The 23,236-nt window shown below is 42.0% G+C and overlaps 1 protein-coding gene across 1 annotated transcript; it reads left to right on the top strand.

Moving 5' to 3' along the window:
- Window positions 1-18,433: 18,433 nt before the first annotated feature.
- Window positions 18,434-22,498, top strand: LOC115399403 (uncharacterized). The gene is made up of 4 exons (XM_030106729.1): window positions 18,434-18,484; window positions 18,852-18,961; window positions 19,056-20,449; window positions 21,326-22,498. The coding sequence occupies exons 3-4, from the start codon at window positions 19,078-19,080 to the stop codon at window positions 21,448-21,450; spliced, it is 1,497 nt and encodes a 498-aa protein (XP_029962589.1). The 5' UTR covers window positions 18,434-18,484; window positions 18,852-18,961; window positions 19,056-19,077; the 3' UTR covers window positions 21,451-22,498.
- The last annotated feature ends 738 nt before the right edge of the window (window positions 22,499-23,236 follow it).

Raw genomic sequence — 23,236 nt, 5'->3', positions numbered from 1 at the left:
GACGGTTAAAACTTCCGCAGCTTTGAGACACAAATTCAGATTTCTATGAAAGACAAAACAAAGTTGAGGTTGAGGTTCACTTACTTCTTGCATTTCGAAAATGAAGGCGCACTGAGGATGGAGGCGAGTCGACACTAATAGAGGGGACAAGAAAAAGGGAAAGTTTATATTAAAAATGTACAAAATTAGAAATACAGTTCAATTTCTGCATCTGCAACTTCACAGGAAATCATAAAATAAAAATATCTTTACGCAGCACTTTTATGTACAAAATATAACACTCGAGGCAAAACAAAGACATTAAACTCTTAATTAGCACTCCAAGATAAATCATAAAAACAACATTACATTTCTGAATAATAGACAGAAGGTACAGTTCAAGCACAAGCGACTATATGTATCCAGGAAAAAGCGATCTACCACTTCATTTCTGCTGAATTTCATTCAGATGAAATGTTAATGCTCCACACCGACTGTATAATTATTGTAGCTCTAAACAACAGCAGTGGCTGGAGACTTCCACTCCATGTACAGTAACAGTAGACTGGCTGTGAGAGCCTCGTCCCTCCGTCCCTGTCAGACATCAAACGGGGGGCCCTGGCCGCACATCGCACATGCCGGCGTCCCCAGAGAATGCCTGATTGAAACCTGGCAACAGGAACAAACAGCTGCTTCAAACAAAAGACATCTGCATATTTCAGATTTGTTTTTCATAAATTAACACTGCAACCTGCCAAAAATCTGGGCGAGGGATTCTATTGACTTGTGTATAATTAGATAAAGTTTACAAGCTTTGAAAGTTGGAAATTAGCATGAGGTAACGGGGTGTTCACCGGGGGAAAAGTGGGGGGAACCCGGCTTACAGGCATGTTTCTGGTTTTTTTTTTTTTCTTTTCAGCGATAAGGATGTGAAGAAGACGAGGTTCACTCAAACGAAAGTGTTCTGTGTCAGCCGAGGATGCTGCAGTGTGTTAGTTTTGTTGTTCCTTATAAAGCTGGCATGATCTTATTACACTGATGTGAACATGCTCCAAGCTACAGCCTGTTAAAATCACCTGGATTTTTCTTTTTTTTTTTTTTGTCCCGGTTTTTCCTGTGACTTAATGACATTCAGGGCATCAGAAAGCTACTTTTATCTCCCATTTCTGAAAGGGGTTAAATTCTGTGATGCATTTGCTTCTGACAAATTCCACATCACAGCTAAGTCAGATCCATGTTTCTGACAGTTATGGGTGTATTAAAACGGCATTTTGACAACAAGACCGACCCAGGTCAACTTTTACCGTGTTTGCTGTTCATAAAGCTGCCGATCAGAGTTAAACCCGAAACTAACTCTGGAAGACACTCGACTGACCCTGCTTCTCATGCCCCATGATGTTCACACTAACCCCATGCACCGGGTGGCTGTGTAATTACTCAAGTCTTAAGTAAAAAACCTTCACTGAGAGCACTTCGCATGCTTAGCCACATTCACTCATTCTATTCTATCTACCCTACTATTGGTAGCATGATTCCTTTCTTGAGGACGCTGACATTCAGACTGTGCAAAACGGAGGAAATTGAACCTGCAATTTAGACCCAAATTAAGCACATCAGCCTCAATGATTTTTTTTTTTAGCCAAATTTGGCATCTCAGTTGCTAAAATTTTGCAAATGAAATTAAAAAAAAAAAAAAAAACCTTTATCACCGTCATATTTGTGTGAATGCTTCCAAGATGTTAAGCTGTGACTGGAGATCTGCAGTTAATAATTTCCTGTCCTGTCAATAAGAACATGCTGGACACGCAAAACCACTGATGCCTCACGGTGAAAAAGTTGTGGGTTTGAATCCAGACTTTTGACTGTTTTCCCTGTGCATGAGTTTTCATCAGATGCTCCTGTTTTTCCTCTCACAGTCCAAAAGCAAGTGTTTGGTGGTAATTTGTGATCATAAATGTGTGTGTAGTTGTACCCTGTCTTCACTCATAGTGACGTGGGACTGGCCCTGGATGGGAGGGATGGACGGACGGATGGACGGAGGGAACAGAGGAAAATGGAGTTGATGAGTGAGAGACAGGGCATGATAGAAAAAAGCTTGCAGTGCTTCATGCCAATATCACCTTTTGCTGCCTGAGATGTGTGCGCCTGGGAATATGTAAGAGCGTGTATGTGTGAGATTAAATTTGTGTGTGTGTGTCTCAACACGAGGGCAGCGGAGTTTTTACGGTGAATCAGTAAAAAAACAACACACTGTTTTCAGATAGTGAGCTGCTCCACTTGTAAAAACCCCTTCAATTATTCAGTGAAGTCAAGTCTCCCCCTTTATCTCCAACTTGTCTCCCGGTGTGCTGGGGGACAGCGGGGAGAGAGCGATAGCGAGGGCAAAACAGAAAGATGGAGAGAAGGCGGAGGGAGGGAGGGAGGGAGGGAGGGAGGGAGGAGCGGATGTCTCCTCAAAAGCATTGCTGCCTAATTACTAGCTCATTTAGATCAGCAACCACTGTTATAAATAACCCAACAGCTGGCGCGATGGAAGCAGACAACACCAAACACGGAAACACAGCCCAATATCACCGTCAGCTGGAATAAGCATCGGAATGATAATGGTGTCTGTGGTGCACAGAAAAAAGTCTGATGTGTCTCAACATGGGTGTGCTGTTTACAACTCCAATCCCTCAAATGGGCCCCTGGTCAGGGAGAGGCCAGCGAGTAAGTATAGAAGCCAGACAGACACTTTGGTGCCATTCCAGAACTCCCTGTTCACTTCAGATATTCAAAGGCTGAACACCAAAATCTCCCACGTGAAAATAGAAAACTCTGTGAATGGCGGGAAAATCTGTAATTTAAAAACGGCCATAACCTCAAATTAATTTTTTTTTTTTTTCTTCAAAAGCTGATTTCACTTAATCGGCTTCAAGCATGGTTTTCTTTGTGGTAGACATGACTACTATTATCAAGTTGAAAAAAAAATTAGTAATATAATGCATCAAACTGTACCATATTTTTGACATAATTTTGACAGTCGTTTTTTATAGGAAGTAGCCAAGATATCAGTCCCTCTGTGACTGGAGGTTTAATTTACTTGCCATCACTAAAAATGTTAATAATAGTAATGTTGTTGCACTGGACAAAGTCATCTTTCAGTTTCTTTCTCAACCTAAAATTTGGAATGGGCTAAAAAAACAAAAAACGAAAAACGTACTTTTAGAAACTGGCTTTAGTTTGAGATTTGTTCGATCTCTATGATTTTACCCAGGATAATTTTGTATTGTTACACACTGATGAAAATTAAGAATTATAACAAGAATATGAGTTTAAAGATTAACTTCATCCTTCTGTCATTAAAGGTGATTTATAAATAAAACATATTACCGACACAGGACCAATTTTCAAGGTCTATTCCACTTAAACATATCAACTGTAAATCATCTCATCAAGACCAACCAAAGTCATCGAAATCTCTAGATATTTCTTCATACTTCAGCCAAGTCTGGCCCGCAGGAAACTGGTCATTGGCCAAAAAGTACCACAGAACTTTGTTTGGAAGAAAGAAGCTGGAGCCATTCAATTATACTCTTGTTCCAGAGTCTGAGTGTGGGTTGAACCTCTGGTCCTCTCCTGTCTGGAGTTTGTACGTCCATGAACGCACACTCTCAAGAACTTGTATTTGAGATTAATTGGGTTCCTCCAAAAGCCCGTGTGTTTCTGTGTCCAGTGTGGTGTATAATGCCTTTGCCCAAAACGAAGTCTGGATCAGTTCCAGGGCCTCGCCACAGAAGACAGATGCAAAATCAAAGTGAAGCTGGCTGCATAGACCTCAGCGTTTGATTTAACAGCATATTTCTGGTTGATTTTTGTTACCGCCTGTATTTACATGTTCAGCCTATTTATCAATCACACATGAGCTGTAAATTGAAATGTGAGCTGAAAGGCACATATCATCAGAAACCCTCACTAACAAACTGATATTCCTCCCTCTTTTCAACGTGGTCAAGTGGATTTCCGCTTTGCTTAGTTCATGAAGGATGTCATAAATGTCCTCGGGTCATACTGAGAACAAAGATCAGCTCAATAAAGCCCAGATAACAGCCCACATATCCCTTTGATTTTCAAAATACTGTCCTCTGTGTATCCCTGAGGCAAAAGGAAAGAGTTTAAACATCTCTCTGTTTGCGTCAAAGCTCTCCCGAATACCAGGCGGCTTCCTCAGTGAAGTGATTATACAGACGACTTGGGAGTGATATAATTACCTCAAACATGGCAACCCTAGTGGTAGAGCTTGTGGAGGTGATAATATATGGTAATTACCAGTTTCTGGGGCTGAACAATCTGGAAAGAATGTATTTAAGATAAAAGCATGAAAACAACCCCAGCAGCACTTTTACATGTACAGCTCAGTGTTTGCGGTGTAAGGGAAGACAATGGCTGTAAACATTTAAGAAATGGTAATGAGATAAATGCTGTACCCCTTCCGGAGAACACATGTATTTTTGATCACGGACTCGCTGCACAACAGCCCTCACAGGGAAACCATTTCACAATAGAAAGATGAAAATTTTCACCCAAGTAAATAAAATGACTGTCTAGGCAGTTTTAATTGGTGCTTAATTGTGATTACATGTTTATTGCTTTTTTTTTTTCATCACACAGTTTATTGAAGCCTAAATGTAAACTAAGGATGTTTCTGTTGGCTAATTTACAAATGCTAATTAAGTACAATGCACTTTTCTGAAACAATGTTTTCGGACTCCGTGCGTTCTACTGTCTTCCTTCAGCAGAGCGAACTGGGAGCATGAGTTATGTTATATATTGTCAGGTCCTGTGGATCACAGCGTCTCCGGCTAAATGATGCTAAGTTGACCTAAATCGTTTGAGCTGAATATGCTATAGTGTTTTCTGACAATTCTTTTAAGAGGGAACACCCTCGATTGGCTCATTCATGCTATTTGGCCATTTCCACGACAATGGTCCTCAGAGCTGCTGAAAATGCAGCTTTTAAAGAATGGCGAACAAGGCACAACTTTTTGAAAATGCTCTGACTCAATCTTCCAGTAAACGGGGGAAAGCAACTTCTTGTAAACGTTGAGGCTTAGGCTCTGTCTCCATGTCAACAAGGCAGATGCTGATAGCCAGTTCTACTTCTACACACGGACAAATAGATGGACATAAACAACAGCGACCTCCAGAATGGCATGACTGCCAGTCCATTTTCTCCTGGGACTTTATACCTTGCCTTGGAAATGGAGATTCATTCATTCATTCATTCCTTTTCTGCACCGCTTTCCCTGTTCAGGGTCGCAGGGTGCTGGAGCCAATCCCTGCTAACTCATGGGCGAGGGCAGAAACACCCTGGACAGTTCGCCAGTCCTTCGCAAGGCACGAATGGACATTGTTTTCAAAATGTTCCCATGTAAACACAAAAAACTTCAATTAACTTTTACAATTTGCTGTTTCCTCACTGGAACAGACCAATTTCATGCCGAACTTGCTGTCAGCATCAGGGGAACCTCTTTTTCTTTCCAAAGGGTTTTCACTGGCTCTAATCTCTCAGACTGCCAGCGTGCGATACAGCGGCTCTGTCTTGGCCGTTGTCTCTTGACGGACATTTTGGCAGCAGATGACCTCAGTTCAAGGAGAGGAGACCAAAAGACCGCAGTTCTGTCAGCAAACAATGGGCAGGTTTCTGTTTCAGCAAAGCGAAAGACCAGAGCTCGAAAGGCGATCTTCCTGTCCCAGAGCACAGTTGCAGAAATGAAAAATTTGAGGGGCAAATCCTGTTTTCCGTTTTCTTATTAAAGACATTCAATATGGCAATATTCAATATTGTAACTCATGTGTCATCTGCTGCTTCACTTGAATGGCCGCCTACATAGAAGCTGAATGAGAGGAAAGGTGAGCAGGTGGGTGAGATCAAGATATCGATTGCTCGTATTTGTCTTTATGTTCTCCATTTTTCAGCCGCACTGGCGGTCGGTTATTTAGAAGCCTCCCGAGTCTATTAAAACAAACTCTGCCTCGTAAGCATCGCTGTCAAAGCTCGACTAGTGTAACTAATTTCCAACATCTCTAAACCCGCCGTGGTGGAAGGACTCTGGGAATAGGATACGTTCAGAGTGGGCGGCCCCTCCTGTTGTAAGAAACTCCGGTGAGGGGTGTTCGCCATATGCTCGCAGGGTTCCAAGGGGGGGAAAAAAGGCTCGGAGGATAAAAGTGAGCGCAGCGGCAACGGGCGCTCCATCAGTGTGTTCAAAGCCTCCATATGAAAATGACTGTGTACATCTTCTACTGAGGCCAAATTTAGATCAAAGGAAACCCCAGGCAGAAGGGGGAGACGGCGGGAGAGGGGGGAGGTTTCGGGGCAGACTGGGAGTTGTGCATGAAATGGAAGTTTGTCTGATGCGATGAGCAAATCTGCGGGCGCATGGGAATGTTAATAATAATAATAAGTGAGGAAATTTGTCAATTTATTCACCCCCGCCCACCCCCCCCTTTACACTGAGGATATCAATATCAAATTGGAGCAGTTAACTTGTGATGTGACTTCCAGCTGGGTGAAATGAAGTTGTGTCTTTTTTGGGGTCACCAAACGGCAGGTTTTACTGTACAGGCAGGATTGGCTGTGGAGAGCGGAGCGCGAGATGCAAATAACCGTTTGATGTCTGAGTTATAGTGTGTTTGTCTGCTCTGTGTAAGCTAATGAGGACTCAAACCTACACTCAGAGGTCAGGAAGTTGACCAGATGCACCACCAGGAGGGAATATAACCTTCAGAAAATTATTAAAAAATTTGACTTAGCATATTAGATTGAGGAAATTACAATAAAGTTACTGTAATGGATAGAAAGAAACGTCTTGTTGTCTTTCTAGAATCTGTATAGGAAGAAATATTTTAATGTGCTGATCAGTTGCATTTTCTAAACATTCGTAAATATCTCATTGTGTATAAAACTCAGTTTCTGATGAAAAATATGTGACTGTGAAAAACTCAAAGTATACACAGATCAACAGTTTCCCAAATGAAGCCATGCAAACCAGGGGCAGCTGCAGATCAGTGAAAACATAATGGACGGCTACAGTTTCTCTACGTATTCCAAAGATTAAGTCTTTATAATAAACAAGAGCAGGGAAACTGCCAAAAGTGCCAAGTCATAAATTGAGAGTAAATAAAAGACTATGATTGTAATGAATAAAACTTTAGTCTTCGTCTTGTTCATTCTGCTGACTGTTTTCATGGCCAGTACTACACCAAGAGAGCATGCAAAAGATACAAAACAAATAGGCCAGTCATAATAGTACAAAACTGAGAATGTGTGGATGAGTGTTCCAGACTGGAGCAGATCCTTTTTTAACTGTCCTGGATCAACACAGTTTGTCAAATGATTATAAAATACAAATAGAGTCAAAACAACTACCATATTTCAATAGTCACAAACTACCAGTACAGTACTACAAAAAAAAACAGTATTACGTTGGATCTATTATAATGGTTTAAGATGGTTTTATATTCTTTTAGTATTCCTTCCACAGCACATTTTAGTCGGCTGATTAACAAAATAATTGAATGAAGCTGTAGTAATTCAGGTCATTGGGATCAAACAGCAGCTCTCATCCTGACTGCAAATAAAGGCTCCGACAGTTTTAACAATCTCATCAGAGAACCACTGCAACAGGCTTCAACCTACGCAACAAGAATAATCTAATCGTGTACGTCATCTGCCTTGAAAAAATAAACAGAAGCTAAACAATGATTGAACCATTGTTCTTGCATTTTTGCACTTGGGTTCGGAAGTAGACAGAGATGTTGGAAGCGGTCCAGAAATCAAAGGAATAAAGTTGATACTAGTGTTAATTCATTGATCGTCTTCTTCATACTGACTATTTCAGACACCAGCGTGAAATGCTTTTGGCTGTTCTTGACTCAAAACAGTCGTTTTATCATTCAGAAATATACGACAACAGAGAGCTAATTTATTTATGATAATACTGACTTGAAAATACTCCACATCGACCCGAATCACAATCTTACATGTCTCAAACAAATCCCAGAACTGACATACATGAGGCTCAGTTGGCTCCATTCCTCACATCTTTCTTCCATCTCCTCAGCCTCTCTCCTCCTCCTGGCTCCGCCCTCCTCTCTCTCTCTCTCCCTCTCTCCCTCCAGAGAGGAGGTCACATGCTGCAGACCTGCTCTGTGCCATCTGGCTGACTTCCTGTCATCCCTACCCCAGGAGAGAGCGACTCTGTGGGGTACACGGCTGGAGAAACCCCCCCCCCCCCCCCCTCCTCCTCCAGGCCCCACACACCTGAGCAGAAAGGGTGAGAATAACACACAGGAAGAAATACAGAATGAGAAGAGAATCGAGACAAAGAGAGAGGTGGAAAAGCAGGAGATAAGGGCAGGAGAGACGGCAGAAGAACGAGGGGGAATGGGAAAACTGTGCCAGCTGCTGCTCCGAGGGAACGGACTAATCAAGCAGTTTTTCAAAAGCATGCGGTTTGGAGTCTGATGACATGATAATGACAAATGAAGCTTTACCAAAACCAAAAAGGCTAAGAGCCCGTTTTTATGTTATTACATGTTTGAAAATGAGAATGAACAGAAAAGAGCTGTTTCCTCCTCCTTTCCCTTTAATCAGTGAGAAGTGTGGGAGTTTGGATTTTTTTTTTTTTCTTCTTCTTCTTCTTCTTCAGCTTTCGGGCTCCCTGTTCACCCTAAAATTTACAGGAACATCATTACAGGACTCGTGGTTGAATTTCAATCGAGCATTTGGTTTCTCAAATTCTCACCTTCCTCCAACACGTCTCCATCTAACGCAGGTCATTATCCTGGAAATGGTTAAAAGCGCGTACATGCCAGATTAATCTTAATGTCCTACCCATGGTCTTGCATATTCATATGAATATAACATGACTGCCGCTCACATTTGAATTTATTGGTTTTCCTCCTCCGCAAATTAGGGGGACTCCAATTGATGAATATTTTAGCACATGTGCACTCTGCGGGACATTTATCATCGGCTCCGCTATTATAAACAGAATAAATGAGCAGTCAAAGTAGGCTGCTGCCTCGGCGCGCCGTGCGCACCGCCCCTCTCTGCTTGCTCACTTTAAAATTTCTCCACAACCGCTGCTGTGTCTTAATCTGACAAAATGGCTCCCTCTTTGATATTGCCTGGGTGCGTTACATGACCCAGCAGGCACGGATAAGTTCACCATAACGCGGTATATTTCCCATAAACTGAACACCGAGAGACAGACAGCGAGGTCTGTAACACCTAAAGCCGAGCTGCAATCAAGACAACCTTAGTTGAATCTATGTTAAGTGAAGCCCTGAGGGGGTCGAGACAGAGGTTAATTGAATTTACTAAAATTATGTTATTTCATTACAGATATTAAGTTTTGGAGGTTAGCCTAATAACAGGGTGAAATTTTTAAAATAAAGGTTTTGTTTAACTGTGAGGTGGGTTTTTTTTTTCCTCCCCACCCCTGTTGCTAAGCTAATCACTGCCTTCTGCAGGGCGCCCCAGAGATCAGCTGCCAGTCAAACAGTTTGGACGTTACTGTTGATGTCTCTCTCACTGTGTGCGAGCAGAGCAAAGAATATTAAGGTCATACTCAAAGTCTGAAGTTAACAGTTCTCTGTAGCGATAACAAGCCGTATTAAGAATAAAGTAATAATTTAAATACTCTATCGCCCTTGACGTCCTTGAGATGTATGAACCTGTAACCTGAAATTGATAGAAAAATCACAAGTATGATCAGTTTAATACAATAATTTCTGCTTCCAATCAGTGAATGTACAAGTGTCGAAAGTGAGAACTGATTTGATTAAACATTAGAAAAATAATTCAGAAAAAGTATTAAAATCTGATTGTTATTTTAAAGTTTTGCTATGTTGGTGAAGATTCAAAACTGAATGTAATGATTTTCTTATGCAGTTTCCATTAAAAAATATCATTCCCAGTTTAAGGTCAACGGTTTCAAGCGAAAGGAACATTAAGAGTGCGTTCACACTCGCCAACTTTGGTCTCATTCAAACGAATATCGATATTTCTTTAGTCTGATCTGATAGGTGGAAATGTGACTTCTGCCATATGAAGACCGGAAGACACAAAACAAGAGGACTGAGTCTCAATCCGCCTCCAAACCAATTCTGATGTGATTTCAGAAAATTAAACATGAATCAAGTCGGACCAGTTCTGACTTGATTCATCTTTAATTAATAGTCTGAACGCTGTCGAGACCAAACCACATCAACCCAAACAGACCATCGACGGGGTGAATCGGGCAGATGAAAGGTATCGTTGGGTTAATTCAGATGTGCGTCATTGTGCACATCGGTTATGATCTGCTGTACTGTATGATGTAGCCATCAACAACTACTCACTGTAGAGCTACACACCATTCAGACAGCGTCCTCCCTCCCTTTGCCTGGGCAGATTGTAATGTGGTTGTACACGGAGACTAATTCGACATAATTTACCCCGAGACGCTGCTATTCCATCTGGTTTAAGAGGATAAAGCAGATAATATGGAATATGTTGAGCCTGTTTTCTGACTATTTCTCCTTCGCGCCTTGATTAAAACTTGTATTTAGCCGACAGGAACATTTGTGATTATGACAATGGACTAACTTGAATGTTCTTGCTGTGTTCCCTGGTTTTGCTTATATATTCAAAACAGCTGGGCTTCAGAAAGCTTAGCAGGTCTTCAGTGCACAGCCCTCAAATCACAGCAGTCATGTTGGAAGGCAACAAGCAACAGAAAGCCAAATAACGACTGCCTGGTTCTGAAGATCACTTTGCCTCTTTGTCCTCTTCATCTCAACCATCTACTGCTGGAGGAGAGTGCAGTTGGACAGCCTTTAGCACTTCCTTCTCGCCTCATGTGACCAAAAAGGCTGCTGGGATTCTTTCAGGCAGACGCCAAAACCACCTCGGGCTGCATCGAAGCAGTGCTGAAGCCCACTGATCTGACGCTGCAGAAGCGGGCATTGTTTCCAAATGCTTCCATTCACAGTCCCAGCCGTTGGCAGACACTGTGAAATGGGTGAAATCCCAGCCTGGTTGACGCTGGCACAGAAACTCCGTATCCTGGATCCCTTCCACTTCAGAGAGCTCTGCCACATGCTAACTGTCATCCATGAGGCACAGCGAGCCCAAAGGGGGTCTGGCAGAATGGGTGGGGGGGTGGGGGATCGGAGCACACGGGAGGGGTGGCGTAAACACTGGGACATAGCCTTAACATACAAACACAGACGACGCGACGGACTCCTTGGAGGTGAAACACCAGAGGCCATCGGAGGTGATTATTATTTATGCAGACACTTTTCGGCGTTGAGTTTCATATTCTCCTCGCCTTGTTCAACTGGCAGCTGCCCAGTATGAAGCATCCCAAGGATCCACAGCAATGATGAGCTCCCCCACCCTACCTCTCTCTCTCTCTCTCTCACACACACACACACACTTCCTTGTCCTCATTGCTGTCTACGCCTGGTAGATCCCCTGGCATGTTCGCTCCTCCTTCATAAACACAAGCAGCTGCTTGGGCAATTAGCCATTAGCTCTTTACTTTTTACTATAATACCCAGTCCACAGAAATCTCGACAATTAGCTTCTTAATTGCTTCTAAACAACCCAGGCGTAACCAATAAATAGAAGAAGGCGGTAGGTAGTTAGGTGAAGCGACAGACCTCTGGGAAAAAGGCAGGCAAGCTTGAAGAATCCACGCTAAAGTGTTCTTCCTCTCATCTCCCTCTGCAGCCTTTGGCAATATTTTTTCAGCCGCGACATGGCTTGGAAAGAAGAGGAGGAGGAGGAGGAGAGCGAGGATGGGCAAAAACACAAGGCCCGCTGATGCCTCATATTCAAATTTAAGCTGACACATTCATGCCCTTTATTCCGCGGTCTAACTATCACTTCTGAGAAATGCTAACATTCGCTGTGACAGAGGGTGTTATGGTGACTTTTAGACAGGCAGGAGACGGCACCCCCCGGGTGTGGATTTGTGTGGCAGCGTGATATGACACAGCTCGCTTGACAGAGCAATGGGGATACCCCCAAGATTAGCTGAATGCATTAAAGGGAGGCATGAAACGCAGCTAACTGTTGATTAAATCACTGTTACATCCATACTGGCGGTTCCAGTTAACCTCTTTAACATTGACAGCAGCTACGCCACTAACATGACAATGGCCCGTAGGCTTAAATGTGCTGTTCGGTGTACGGCTGCAAAACACACACATTTCCTGAAGAAAGCAAAGAGCAAGAAAAAAAGGAAAGCATTTCTATGAAAGATGTTCAAACTAAATGGCAAATATAAAAATTTCCACAAATGCAAATGGATTTACTCATTTATTTTTGCATCTCTAAAGGGACATATTGCTTTTTTTCATGCTTTACATCACAGTGATTTCAATATCTGCCACCTAAATGATTTGAAAAGTAACATTTTTAGATACTAGCATTAAATCCTAAAATGACTCAATGCTACTTTTCTGCCACCTTTGTTTACCTGCTAATACAATGACTCTAGGGCACTTCAACGTTTTAATTCTACGAGCCTCTTCCTGCTTTTGACCCTCTAAACGGGAGTGTGTGTGCTCCAGAGATGACACATGTTGCAGCTGACCTCATCTCCCTTTCATTCATTGTTTGGCGGGTAAATACAGGCCGATGTTTTCACGAAACAAGACACAAGAAAACCGGGGAAGTCGATGCTGCGACTGCAGGTCGTCTGTTCATAACTGCTCTTGGCACTCAATCAAAGAAACACAGCTGATTGGTTTTCCAAATTCTCTATACTGATAAACCGCTTCCAAATGAAAACAATCAAAGTAGAATCAAGCATAATCAGGCTTAGCAATTCGCTGCTGTCCGTGTGTGTGCGTGTGTGTGTGTGTGCGTGCGTGCGTGTGTGTGAGGAGCACCACACTTCTATAAAATATTTTCTAAAATAAATCTGTTTCTACTATTCAGTTCATTCTCACTTTACTTACTATTTTCCTCCACAACACCCCCAAACACACATCAAACACACACACACACACACACACACACACACACACACACACACACACACACACTCATAAAATGCCAAGAAGGTATACAAGCACCATCTAGTGCTTTATTCTGGAAATTGCCCTTCATACTCGTGTGTGTGTGTGTGTGTGTGTGTGTGTGTGTGTGTGTGTGTGTGTGTGTGTGTGTGTGTGTGTGTGTGTGAGCGTGTGTGTGTGTGTGTGTGTGTGTGTGTGTGTGTGTGTGTGTGTGTGTGTGTATGTGTGTGTGTGTGTGTGTGTGTGTGTGTGTGTGTGTGGGTGTGGGTGTGTGTGTTAGACACCAGATGATATGCATTTGATATTAAAATGTCTCAATGTAGATTAATGGCATAGTGTGATGATACAAAATATATCAATCACCATCGGTGAACGTATAACAAAACTATAAAATAAACCAAGCAATTAAATGAATCCTCACTTATTTAAAATCATGACACGTCATTTAAAATCCATGCATGCGGGCCACTATGCAGAAAGTTGCTGTTCCAACAATGTCAGATGGAATAAAGGAACTCTAGAAATCTCTGCAGAAACTCTACTTGACAAATGTTTTGGGTTAAAGTTTCATATTTGATGACAGAAATCAGTTTGTTCTGTGAAAACTCCAAATCCTGTTTGTATATGTCAGTGTGAATAATATTATCAGCATGCATCATGCGGCTCAGCTCTCAGAGAGAAGAGAAGAAAGAGCATCAACTTACAGGTTACCAACTTTTAAAAACAATGCAATATGCATGACAATTAAATTTAATCTGAGCCAAAAACAGCAGAATTTGATCTCACAAAATATTGAGTTTAACTTTCTTACAACTTATAACATTTTCCTTTTTGGTGTGTTTTCAATGTGGGATTTTATAGCAGTGTTTTGTAATTTCTGCAGTCCAGTTTGGCCAGGCCTTTTAAATTTCAATGGGACACTTGTGGTTATACAGTTTTGGCATCAGAAATTAAATAATCAACCATGCAGGTTAAAAAAAACCCCACTTTTTTCAATCAATTAACAAAATGTCAAATAATGAAGGCAAAGACACAGATAATTTAGACATTAAAATGTGTCAGTTTCTACATATTTAGTTTGAAAATATTCTTTATGTATGTTTACATGAAACCTAAAAGTTGCATTTATCACATGTTTAACTACGAATTATACACTTAATTTCTGACTGAGAAATTTCCTCCAAGATAAACTAAAAGAAAAGATCATTTTGATCAAAGCATCAGCTCGCACAATTACATGAAATTTTACAGAAAAAATAGTCTGTTTTTTGATTTTGTAGATTTAAAGAAAATTTCTGCAGTTTGCCCGAGACACAAAATGTCATTTAACAACTGAGGATGTGATAAAATGATTTAAAGACCTTTTCAGCTCAGAAATGTCCATCTTTGCATGAAACTTACACCTGATTTCAATACAATTTCCAGCATAGTCGGTGACATGAGGATCTTTCTGTTAAATTTGTATGCTCTAACTTTCTCGCTCTCAACTGACTGTATTGTGTGTCTTTTTGTGTATCTATTTGAAGGAGTGTTGAGCTCAGCTGCACCACCCAGTCACCCTGGCTTGGATCAATTGGCTAAGATGGATAGCTGGATGTGGTGTTGATATTTTTCCACATTTGAAAGTATAAAGTTTACTGAAATGACTGTATCCATCTCAAAAAGGTTTATTTTAAGCACAATGTTTTAGTCTTTTTTTTTCTTCTTCCCCTGCTTTGTTTCTTGAAGGAGTTTTGAAATAATTGATTTTTTTGAAGTCTGATGGTTTTGGACTGAACAAAGCCACTAGTTGATGCAACGTGCCAGTACTGTCCACATTTGACTGACTGAGAACAAGATGGGACACTAAATTGAATTAAAAGTGATGCAAATTAGATTCTTATGCTTACAACTGTGAAACAGATGAGACCAGTTTTAGATTTTCCATTCTGACTCCTATTATTATCGTATTTTTTTTTCCCCTTCTCTTTGTGTCACAATCTACTGGATCTATTTCCATCATTCTTTCTGAGGTTTCTAGTCCAATATGTGTCAGGCGACAAAGAGATCTTCTAATATTTGACAAATAAAGCTTTTTGATGCTTTTAAAAAGAGTCAAACTGCTAAATTACAATGTTAATTTAAGGCACAACGTGCCATTGCAGGACAACGCTGCCCGCCAACTACAATACAGTCAAGGCTGATTATTAACAGTAGCATCCATGAAGGGATAGCACAAGCAGTTACCGCTTCAGTCTGTAAGCTCTGTGGCATTTCTTTTGTCAAACACCAAGAAATATGGACCGTGTCTGCAAATGTAGTGGAGCAACATAATAAACATTTAAGGAAAGTGTGATGGATTTATTTGACAATCGGCACACTATCTGGGCAAAAGGAAACCATCTCAAAAAGGGCTCTATACCAACAAACGAGCTCCAGGCCCAATGAGACCTGACTACAATTACTGGGCAGACATATGTGCAGGCCACTTGGTAGTCTGACAAAATATTTACAGTAACGTTTGCAATCACCCGAGAGCAACACAAACTCGAATTTGAACGTCTGTATTTCATGGAGTTAGCGGACAAAGCGCGGAGTCTGGTAATGCAAATGTGGGTTTTTCTGCTCCTCGTTTCTTTTTACAGAGAACATGGAGCAATCGGCAAGTAAAATACCTCCCACTTTAATAAAATTAAGGTCGAAAATGAACATTTAGACAAGTGGATTGTTACTTATCATACTCTAACATTTGAATGGGACCTAAATCCACCATTACTTTTGTGTTAAACTTCACGTTAGCTTGAGATTATTATCTTGTATTAAATAGGCTAGCTACAGATTTCTGAAAGTCAAATATAAATAGTCAATAAGTATAATCATTACAACAGCTTTTATGTAAATGCCATTCAGCAGCGACATGATGCTACATTTCTACTGCAAGTTTAAATCAGTATATGTTGATTTAACTTGCATTTCATGTTGCAAGAACAGCTTTAGTTTCTCAGTAAATGTCGAAGAGCCAAAGCAGTCAGGGTAACCTTCTCCTTTTAGCCAAGAAATTTTTTTTTTTTTGTTCTCTTATCAGTGCCTATGGCATCAAGAAAATATCAGTATCATCTCTCAATATAATGCAATCTAATCAAAACTGCTGTGTAAATCTCTCTGAGTGATCTTTAACATACATGAATGTAAGTGCATCTGTTAGGATATAATTTATGTCAAAACTGCTATACTGAATCTCACTAGACTAATTATAACTCATTAGGTTGGCAGAGGTGGAATATACACAGAAAAAGGTGTGAAACAATAGCGAGTGGTGACAAAAGAATAAATAAAAAGCAACACAAGCTGCAAAGTGACCAGCGTAATTGATGAAATTACCAATAGAGCAGAGGAAAAACAAAATCACTGACATAATCCATAAACTCAACTAAAGGACACAGAGAATGGCTACAAATTGAAGGTAAATTACCAAAAGAAGGCAAAACATGTGAGTCAAAATGAATAGAATGCAACACGACCAAGCCTAGACCACAAAATAACCACAGATCCATGTGAAACCATGGGATGAAGGAGCAAAAATACCAGGCATAGAAAAAAGATGCAACATTCTCACAATGTGGAACAGCTGGGAAAAGGGAACAGTGCAAACTTGTCTTGTTTTGTGGCTCTTTCAGTCTCCATGAGCGAAGCCTGTGATGTTTTTTGCTCTGAGGCTGATATCTTCATCTCTCTCTGTATGTGGATGTGGGTAAGTCCAGTGAGTTTTTAACCGTTTGTAAAAACTGATAATGAACCTAAAATGTGGGGTTCATCACAGGCTCATTTTATTACACAATTACTGCAATTATTTTTTTTTACAATTATCAAACCGCACGTGCTGTGTGTGGTGCGCGTACCTTTCGGGGGAAACAAACGCCTCTCGGCTTCCGTACTCCGTGACGTCACGAGCAAGCATGGCGGCTTGTTCTCTGTAAACGAATAAAAAAAAGGAGAAAAAACACACACGTTTGAATGCGGTTAAAATTGTGCAGGTAGATATTTCGACGAGCCGCGTTGTCCGGCGCGGTTTGCCGTCGCTGCAGCGTGCAGGCGACTCATGTCAGAGCCGCGGAGCGCTGCTGCTCACACCCCCGAGTTCAGCGCGCTGTGGACGGATGTTTTCAAACTGGGTCACAAATCACAGGAGAAGAAATCCGACAGGCAGATGCCCCGAACAGCAGCATCGCCCCTGTGCACAGGTGAGACTGTTGGATCTGGGAGGAACACACGACTGGAACACAAGTAATCCGAGGCTGGAGAACAGTTTAGACCTGGAACAGAGTTGGTGGCCACGAGGCCATCAAAACAAACGGATCACAGTGATTTCAGGCAGGGCGACCTGTGTGCATCCTGTTTGTTTTCATATGTTTAAAAAAGATGTGACATTTTATACATATGCATGTTTCACTTACAGATGCATTATTGTTATCTTGGAGCGTGGTAAACGCACCGCTCCAGTCTACTTCTCTCCCACTTCAGCATCTCAGTCCACCCCTCCACCCCCAGCCCTTTAATCCGTGCCTCTCACTGAAAACTTGCATCATTCTGATTGGCTAACTTTCTCCAAATCCCTCTTTAATCATTGCTGCCATTGCAGTGTTGTAGTGTCTATGCGTGCTCTCATTTGTCCTGGTCGGTGTCGTCTCAAGGCAAATGTATTTTTATAACATCATTCCCACAAAGTAGTTCCAAGTGCTTTACATGGAATTAAAGAAATACATCAAATCAAGGTGACAATGAGTACAATTGAGAATACCCTCTTTTAATCAGCGCTGCCAGTGCACATTAATGTCTATGCATATTCTCATTTGTCCAGGTAGGGAGGAATTCCAGTGCAAATTGAGCCAGGACTAGCTAATCTAGTCTAGTGAACAATGAGAAGTGATTGTCACTGTGGGCCCTTGAGCCACACCCCCTTCAGCATGCTGCATCGAAGATTACTGTGCTTCAGACTGCAACTCTACCAGGACTTGTTGAGAGTAGTCCTAGTGAGGGAGTCCTTATCGATGTTCAGTTGACAAGTGTTTCATCTGCACAGGTTTGCAGAGCCCGAGGCAGCAAGGCTGCAGCAGAAACTTCGGCCTGCATAATGCAGAGTCTCCCGGAGATGTGGAGGCTTCACAGGATATTGTTTGGGACTCCACCTCTCCAACTCATGCCAATACTGGTAAGAAGAACAGATGCCCATCACAGAAGTCATTTGTTTTGTCTCTTCATACAGGATTATGCATCTTAACATGAAAGTCCCAAATGTTAATCACAACACGTACTTTACTGTTAAGTTCCTGCTTTGTATTTGAATGAACATTACTGTTACTGCCTTTCATATTAACACTATAACATCTTTTTTTTTTCTGTATGTTCAGGACAAAGGAGCACCAGGGTGGTGCCAATATCAGATATCGTGAACCGTATCGCACCGAAGGTCAGTTGCTTCTTGATACACTGAGCGATGCTCGGACGTAATGCTAAATCAAACTCAAATGAGGCTCAAGCCACAGTTCCACTTTCGGATGTCTGGCAGGAAGAAACGGAGAGAAAAGAGAGAAAGCACAGAAGAGAAACAGCCATTTAGTGATATGTAGTTTGGAAATATGAATTTATGGATTGTGAGAAAGGAAAAAAGAAAGAGAAACTCAGTGAGTAAAGGTCTCCAGCAGTCTAAAGTTAAAGAGAGTGTGTCTGCCTCCCGTTCTGCTTCAGAAAACTGAGTAACCTCCTGTAGGAAAGCACTCTGACAATGAAGATTGTGTCATTCTACACTTTCTATTCTACATTTTTATCTTGTTTAGGATGTCAGACCTGAAGGGAGAGACTCGTGTCTGCTGCAGTGGATCGGTGAGGGTGCCATCCCCTGTACACCAGAGATTCCTCGGCAACGACTCAGAAAAAAGTCCTCTCGGTATGCAGTCTCCCTCACTCCAGAATACTCTTCTGGCTTGTTCTTTTTCCATAAACTTGTAAGTTTTGCCATTTTCCTCTTTTTACATCTGTAGGCAGAGTAGTGTGGATGATCTGATGAAGCTGGCCCGGCAGTTTGATGAAAACATGCAGCAAGACACGGACACTTCAGAACAGTTCAACCCTGTGAAAAATGAACCTGATGAATGTGGGAACGCTTCTGAAGCAGAACTGGCACGGCCACCATTTTCGGGCCCTGCAAAGCACCAGAAGTATCCGTCGTCGGCCGAACAGGTGGAGGCTGAGCTGCACGCTTTGTTTGACTCCTCCACTCAAGGAATCAGTGGGCGGCTGAGCGAGTGCTCTGCAACGTTGGCCGATTTACAGGAAATGAAAGACCGATCTGTGACCGTGGCTTCAAGTAAACGACAACAGTCGGCGCTCAAGTCCAGTGACGGGTTGGCCTCAGCTGGAAATAAGGGATCCTGTGGTTCTAATGCAAATAACTGTGATGACTTTGAAGATGACTGGGAAAATGATGACTTACTAAATGACTCTTTTGTGCTTGCAATGACCCAGAATCCCATCGAGCAACACGACTCCAGTACCAAAGCTACTTCCCACCCTCACACTAAGACAAATACAGCACAGTCTGCAGCTCTCTGCAAGCCGGCTGCTTCCACAGACTCTGCTCCTCAGTCATCGAACACAAGCCCCAAACCAAACCACAGTGCACTGCAGGAGCTGTGTCCCAAAACAAAGACAATCAACCGAAGCACTTTCAAGTTACAGCCTAACCCTTATTTTCAAGCCAAGGAAGTTTCAAAGTCCGGCTTCACTGCCGCACAGCCCAAAATGCACACGTCTCACCAGAACTCCACCACTACGAAGACATCCTCCGCTCCTCGGGTTGATGGGATCCCTAACCAACACGGCGGTGCTCATTCAGGGGCGGAATCCGCTAAAGACATTTCAAATAGCCTGTGGGACGACGGGGATGACGATGCTCTGCTCTACCAGGTATGTGACAACATGGAAAAGATCTCCAACACTCAGCCACAGCAGACGAGTTCCACCAGCCGCCAAGGTTTTGCCACGGAGAGAGGAAGGCGAAGCACGGAGCCTCTGCCAATCGACACGGCCTGGCCCACGGGCGCCGGTGCCAGCGCTAACAGACAGCCGTCATGTGCTTCAGTCCTTTCTAACTCATTACCAGGGACTAACTGTGAAGCTACAACCTACCAGGGATGGAACATTCCCATGAAAGGCTCCAGCAACAAATCTCACATGTCTCAGAGTTTCCCAGGAAGCCACACAAATCTTGGCACATTTAGCCAGCGTGAGGATTCCTCTGGAAATTTCCAGGCTGGAAATGCCAGTGTGGAAGTGAAGCTACGAACGGTGACACCCAGAGCGCATCGGGGCTCGGAGTCAACTCAGACGGCTTTCAAGAGGAACGTGTCAGACTCAGCAGCCACATGCAGCAAAGGTAAGATGTGCTCATTTTAACTGGAGCGAAATACATCACATGTGAACTATCTGAAAGTTCCCCTGCTGAGGAGCCTTTTCAAAAATAATAGTTCATATTTCTCCTGTCACTTGATGTCCCCACAAACCTTCCTGCCACAGAGTTATTAAAATAGTAATATTTTTTTCAAGGCAGCAGACAGATCTATAAATCTGAATGGAACCAGGAAACATCTGAGACGTTCAGAAAAATTTCACTGTCCTGTTGTAACAGCTTTATTTTAGAAAGTAACATTCTGTGTTTATTAAAACAAGATCCCATTTATGAAAGCTTTTTTCCAAATATCAGAGTCGTGTTGTGTTCGCATGCTGACAGGACATGTTTGCTCTTGGAAAAGTATGTGCACTTGCTCTTCCACTGCTCTCAGCAGTTTGCTTTAAAGCTGGATATTGATGTAAGGGATCACAAGTAAAACAGATGTTGCCTGTTGTTCTTATAATCGTTGACAGTTGAACTCGTGTGCACATGAAAAATTCTCCCCAGAAAGCGAGTAAACACAGCACGATGGCTTTAATTTGTGACCATGCAGGGAGGCCAAACTTCAGGAAGCTCCATTGCCAGTGAACAGCAGACTGATTGTTTTTGTTTTTGTTTTTTTTTTTCCTGGACGTAGATGAACTTTTTATGATTATATTTCCAAATGAACATCATTCTACATTAACAAATTGAAAAGCAGTCGGTCATATGGCAGCATAAATGCTCTGACTTACTGCTTGTTTCCACTTTGTTTCCTTCTCAGATCTTTTGAAAATGCGTAATTACATTTCCTGATCGCAGTAATAAAATCATATTTAGTGTTTTTTACGATTTCTTCTCCCTTTCTTCTGTCTTTTCCAGTTTTTGTCACAAGCCAGACAAAAGGGAAGTGCACAGCAGCCGAGATCGAGAGGAAAAAACAGGAGGCCCTGGCCAGGAGGCGACTGCGACTGCAGAAAGCTTCACAGCACAGAGCAGCTCCGTGATGGGGAAATGCTTGAAACGGATTATTTGGTGCCTTACATTTAACCTCCTCCTTGTGATGATATCATATTGAAAGATCAGTCCTGAATCAGCCGATTCTGCTTTATTTACATGACTTTCTACACAAACGATAAAATATATCGCTGATTAAAGAGATCTAATGTTTCGTGGAGCTGCTGGGCATTTTTGGTGATGTTTAAGAGAAAAAAAAACAAAAAAAAAACAAAACATGTTTACAAGAAGAGAGCTGTGTGCAGATCTGATGCTGGAACAACTTCAAGAGTCAGAGTTTCCTGATCCTGCTCTCGCTGACTGAAGAGAAGTTTACATGTACAATGCTTGAGCAAAGTCCAAATGCTGACTAGCACCGGTAACGTCTTTCTGTTTGTTTTTAGGGATCGCTATTTCAGTCCTCGAGTAGAAGATATTTCTGAAGATTTTTTGCTTTTGTTTGTGAGTAAGCAGTTTGATCTCAGTATTTGTTTTCAGATGGCTGCGCCGAGCGCTGAGAGACAAAACCAGCAATGTGATGTTGATGATATTCTTTAACAAATGCAAAGTTTACAGCAAACACTTGAAGTATGTCAGTTTATGACCAATCGTGCATTTTAAAGATGTAATTATTTTCATAACTTCCATCACAGTAAGAGATAAGTAACTTAAACAGTATTCTAAGACAATGTTCAAAAAGCTTCATTTGATCGACGGGGAAACAGTGGTTTTTTTCATGCAGTGATCACTTCCTCACTTGTTAATTAATCTTTTTAATTCACGATTTTGGAACGTCACAATTTTCTTCATTCACTTTTGCACAGATCTTAATCACATGAAGCGAGTGGCCTTGCACACACGTGCACAGAATTACAGTATGTGGCATCATTTAAAGAAAAGTTAAATACAGTGAACACCATGGGAAAGTTTAGTTCTGATATTTAAACAAGGTGAAAGTAGAAGCATAATTTCAGTTGAGATCAATAGATGTGTATCGGGCGCTGCTTCAGAAATCACTGCAGACTTGATTGTAGTTGTTCTTTGGTCGTTCCCCTGATACCTGTGCCTCGTAACAAATAAAGTCTTCATATATTTGGCTGCTAAATCGCATGTACCAGTTTATTTTTGCTGCTGTTTAGCATTCGGTGTGATTATTTGGCCCATTTCTGGCCATTTGGTTACCCTGCGGACTGAGAAGCTGATCGCAGCTGACTGCGGGTGCAGGCGGGACACACCGTCAGTCCGTTTCCGAACTATCCCTCACATCCAGATGTAATGTAGAGTCACCAATAAATTCTATTTTATGTCCGTAATTCACTGAGCACAGGTCTCCCGTTGTATCAAACAGCTGCTCCAGATTTTGTTTTTACACACACGGCTACCTCTTTGCTCCTGTTGGCATCCATTCCTCTAACCTCTGAGTATTTCAGGGTTGTTGACAAGTCCAGCTGATATGATGGGCCCACATTTCACAAACACTCAAATCTGTTTTCAACAAGTTGCTGCCTGAGAAGGAACGCCATTGTGATCCGGCCAGAGCCTCGGCGTGGGGAATATTATTGTTATTAGACATGGGGGATTATTTTAATATGGGGGGCTAATTTGTCCTCTTGGCCTCTTATCGTCCTGCTCACCTGCTGCGCTGCGTTGTGATTCCAGCACAATGTCCGTCTTTGTAATCCCAGGAGAATTCCTCCGTGTTCTTCCCTCCAGCCCATTCCCACCCATTACATGTCTTTGAGAGTTCCCAGGTGTGTGTGTGTGTTTGAGACGGGTGGTCTGCAGGTGTGTATGTTG

The sequence above is a fragment of the Salarias fasciatus genome, chromosome 13, assembly GCF_902148845.1.
Source record: "Salarias fasciatus chromosome 13, fSalaFa1.1, whole genome shotgun sequence".
Classification (NCBI taxonomy): Eukaryota; Metazoa; Chordata; class Actinopteri; order Blenniiformes; family Blenniidae; genus Salarias; species Salarias fasciatus.
This window is presented reverse-complemented; position numbering and strand designations above follow the sequence as displayed.

What these genes read in the sequence shown, in the direction of transcription:
- LOC115399403 (XM_030106729.1), top strand. Translation starts at nt 19,078, where the DNA reads ATGAAGCTGGCCCGGCAGTTTGATGAAAACATGCAGCAAGACACGGAC. An exon ending in AGCAGCCACATGCAGCAAAG is followed by an intron (nt 20,450 to 21,325) that starts GTAAGATGTGCT and finishes TGTCTTTTCCAG; the next exon opens with TTTTTGTCACAAGCCAGACA.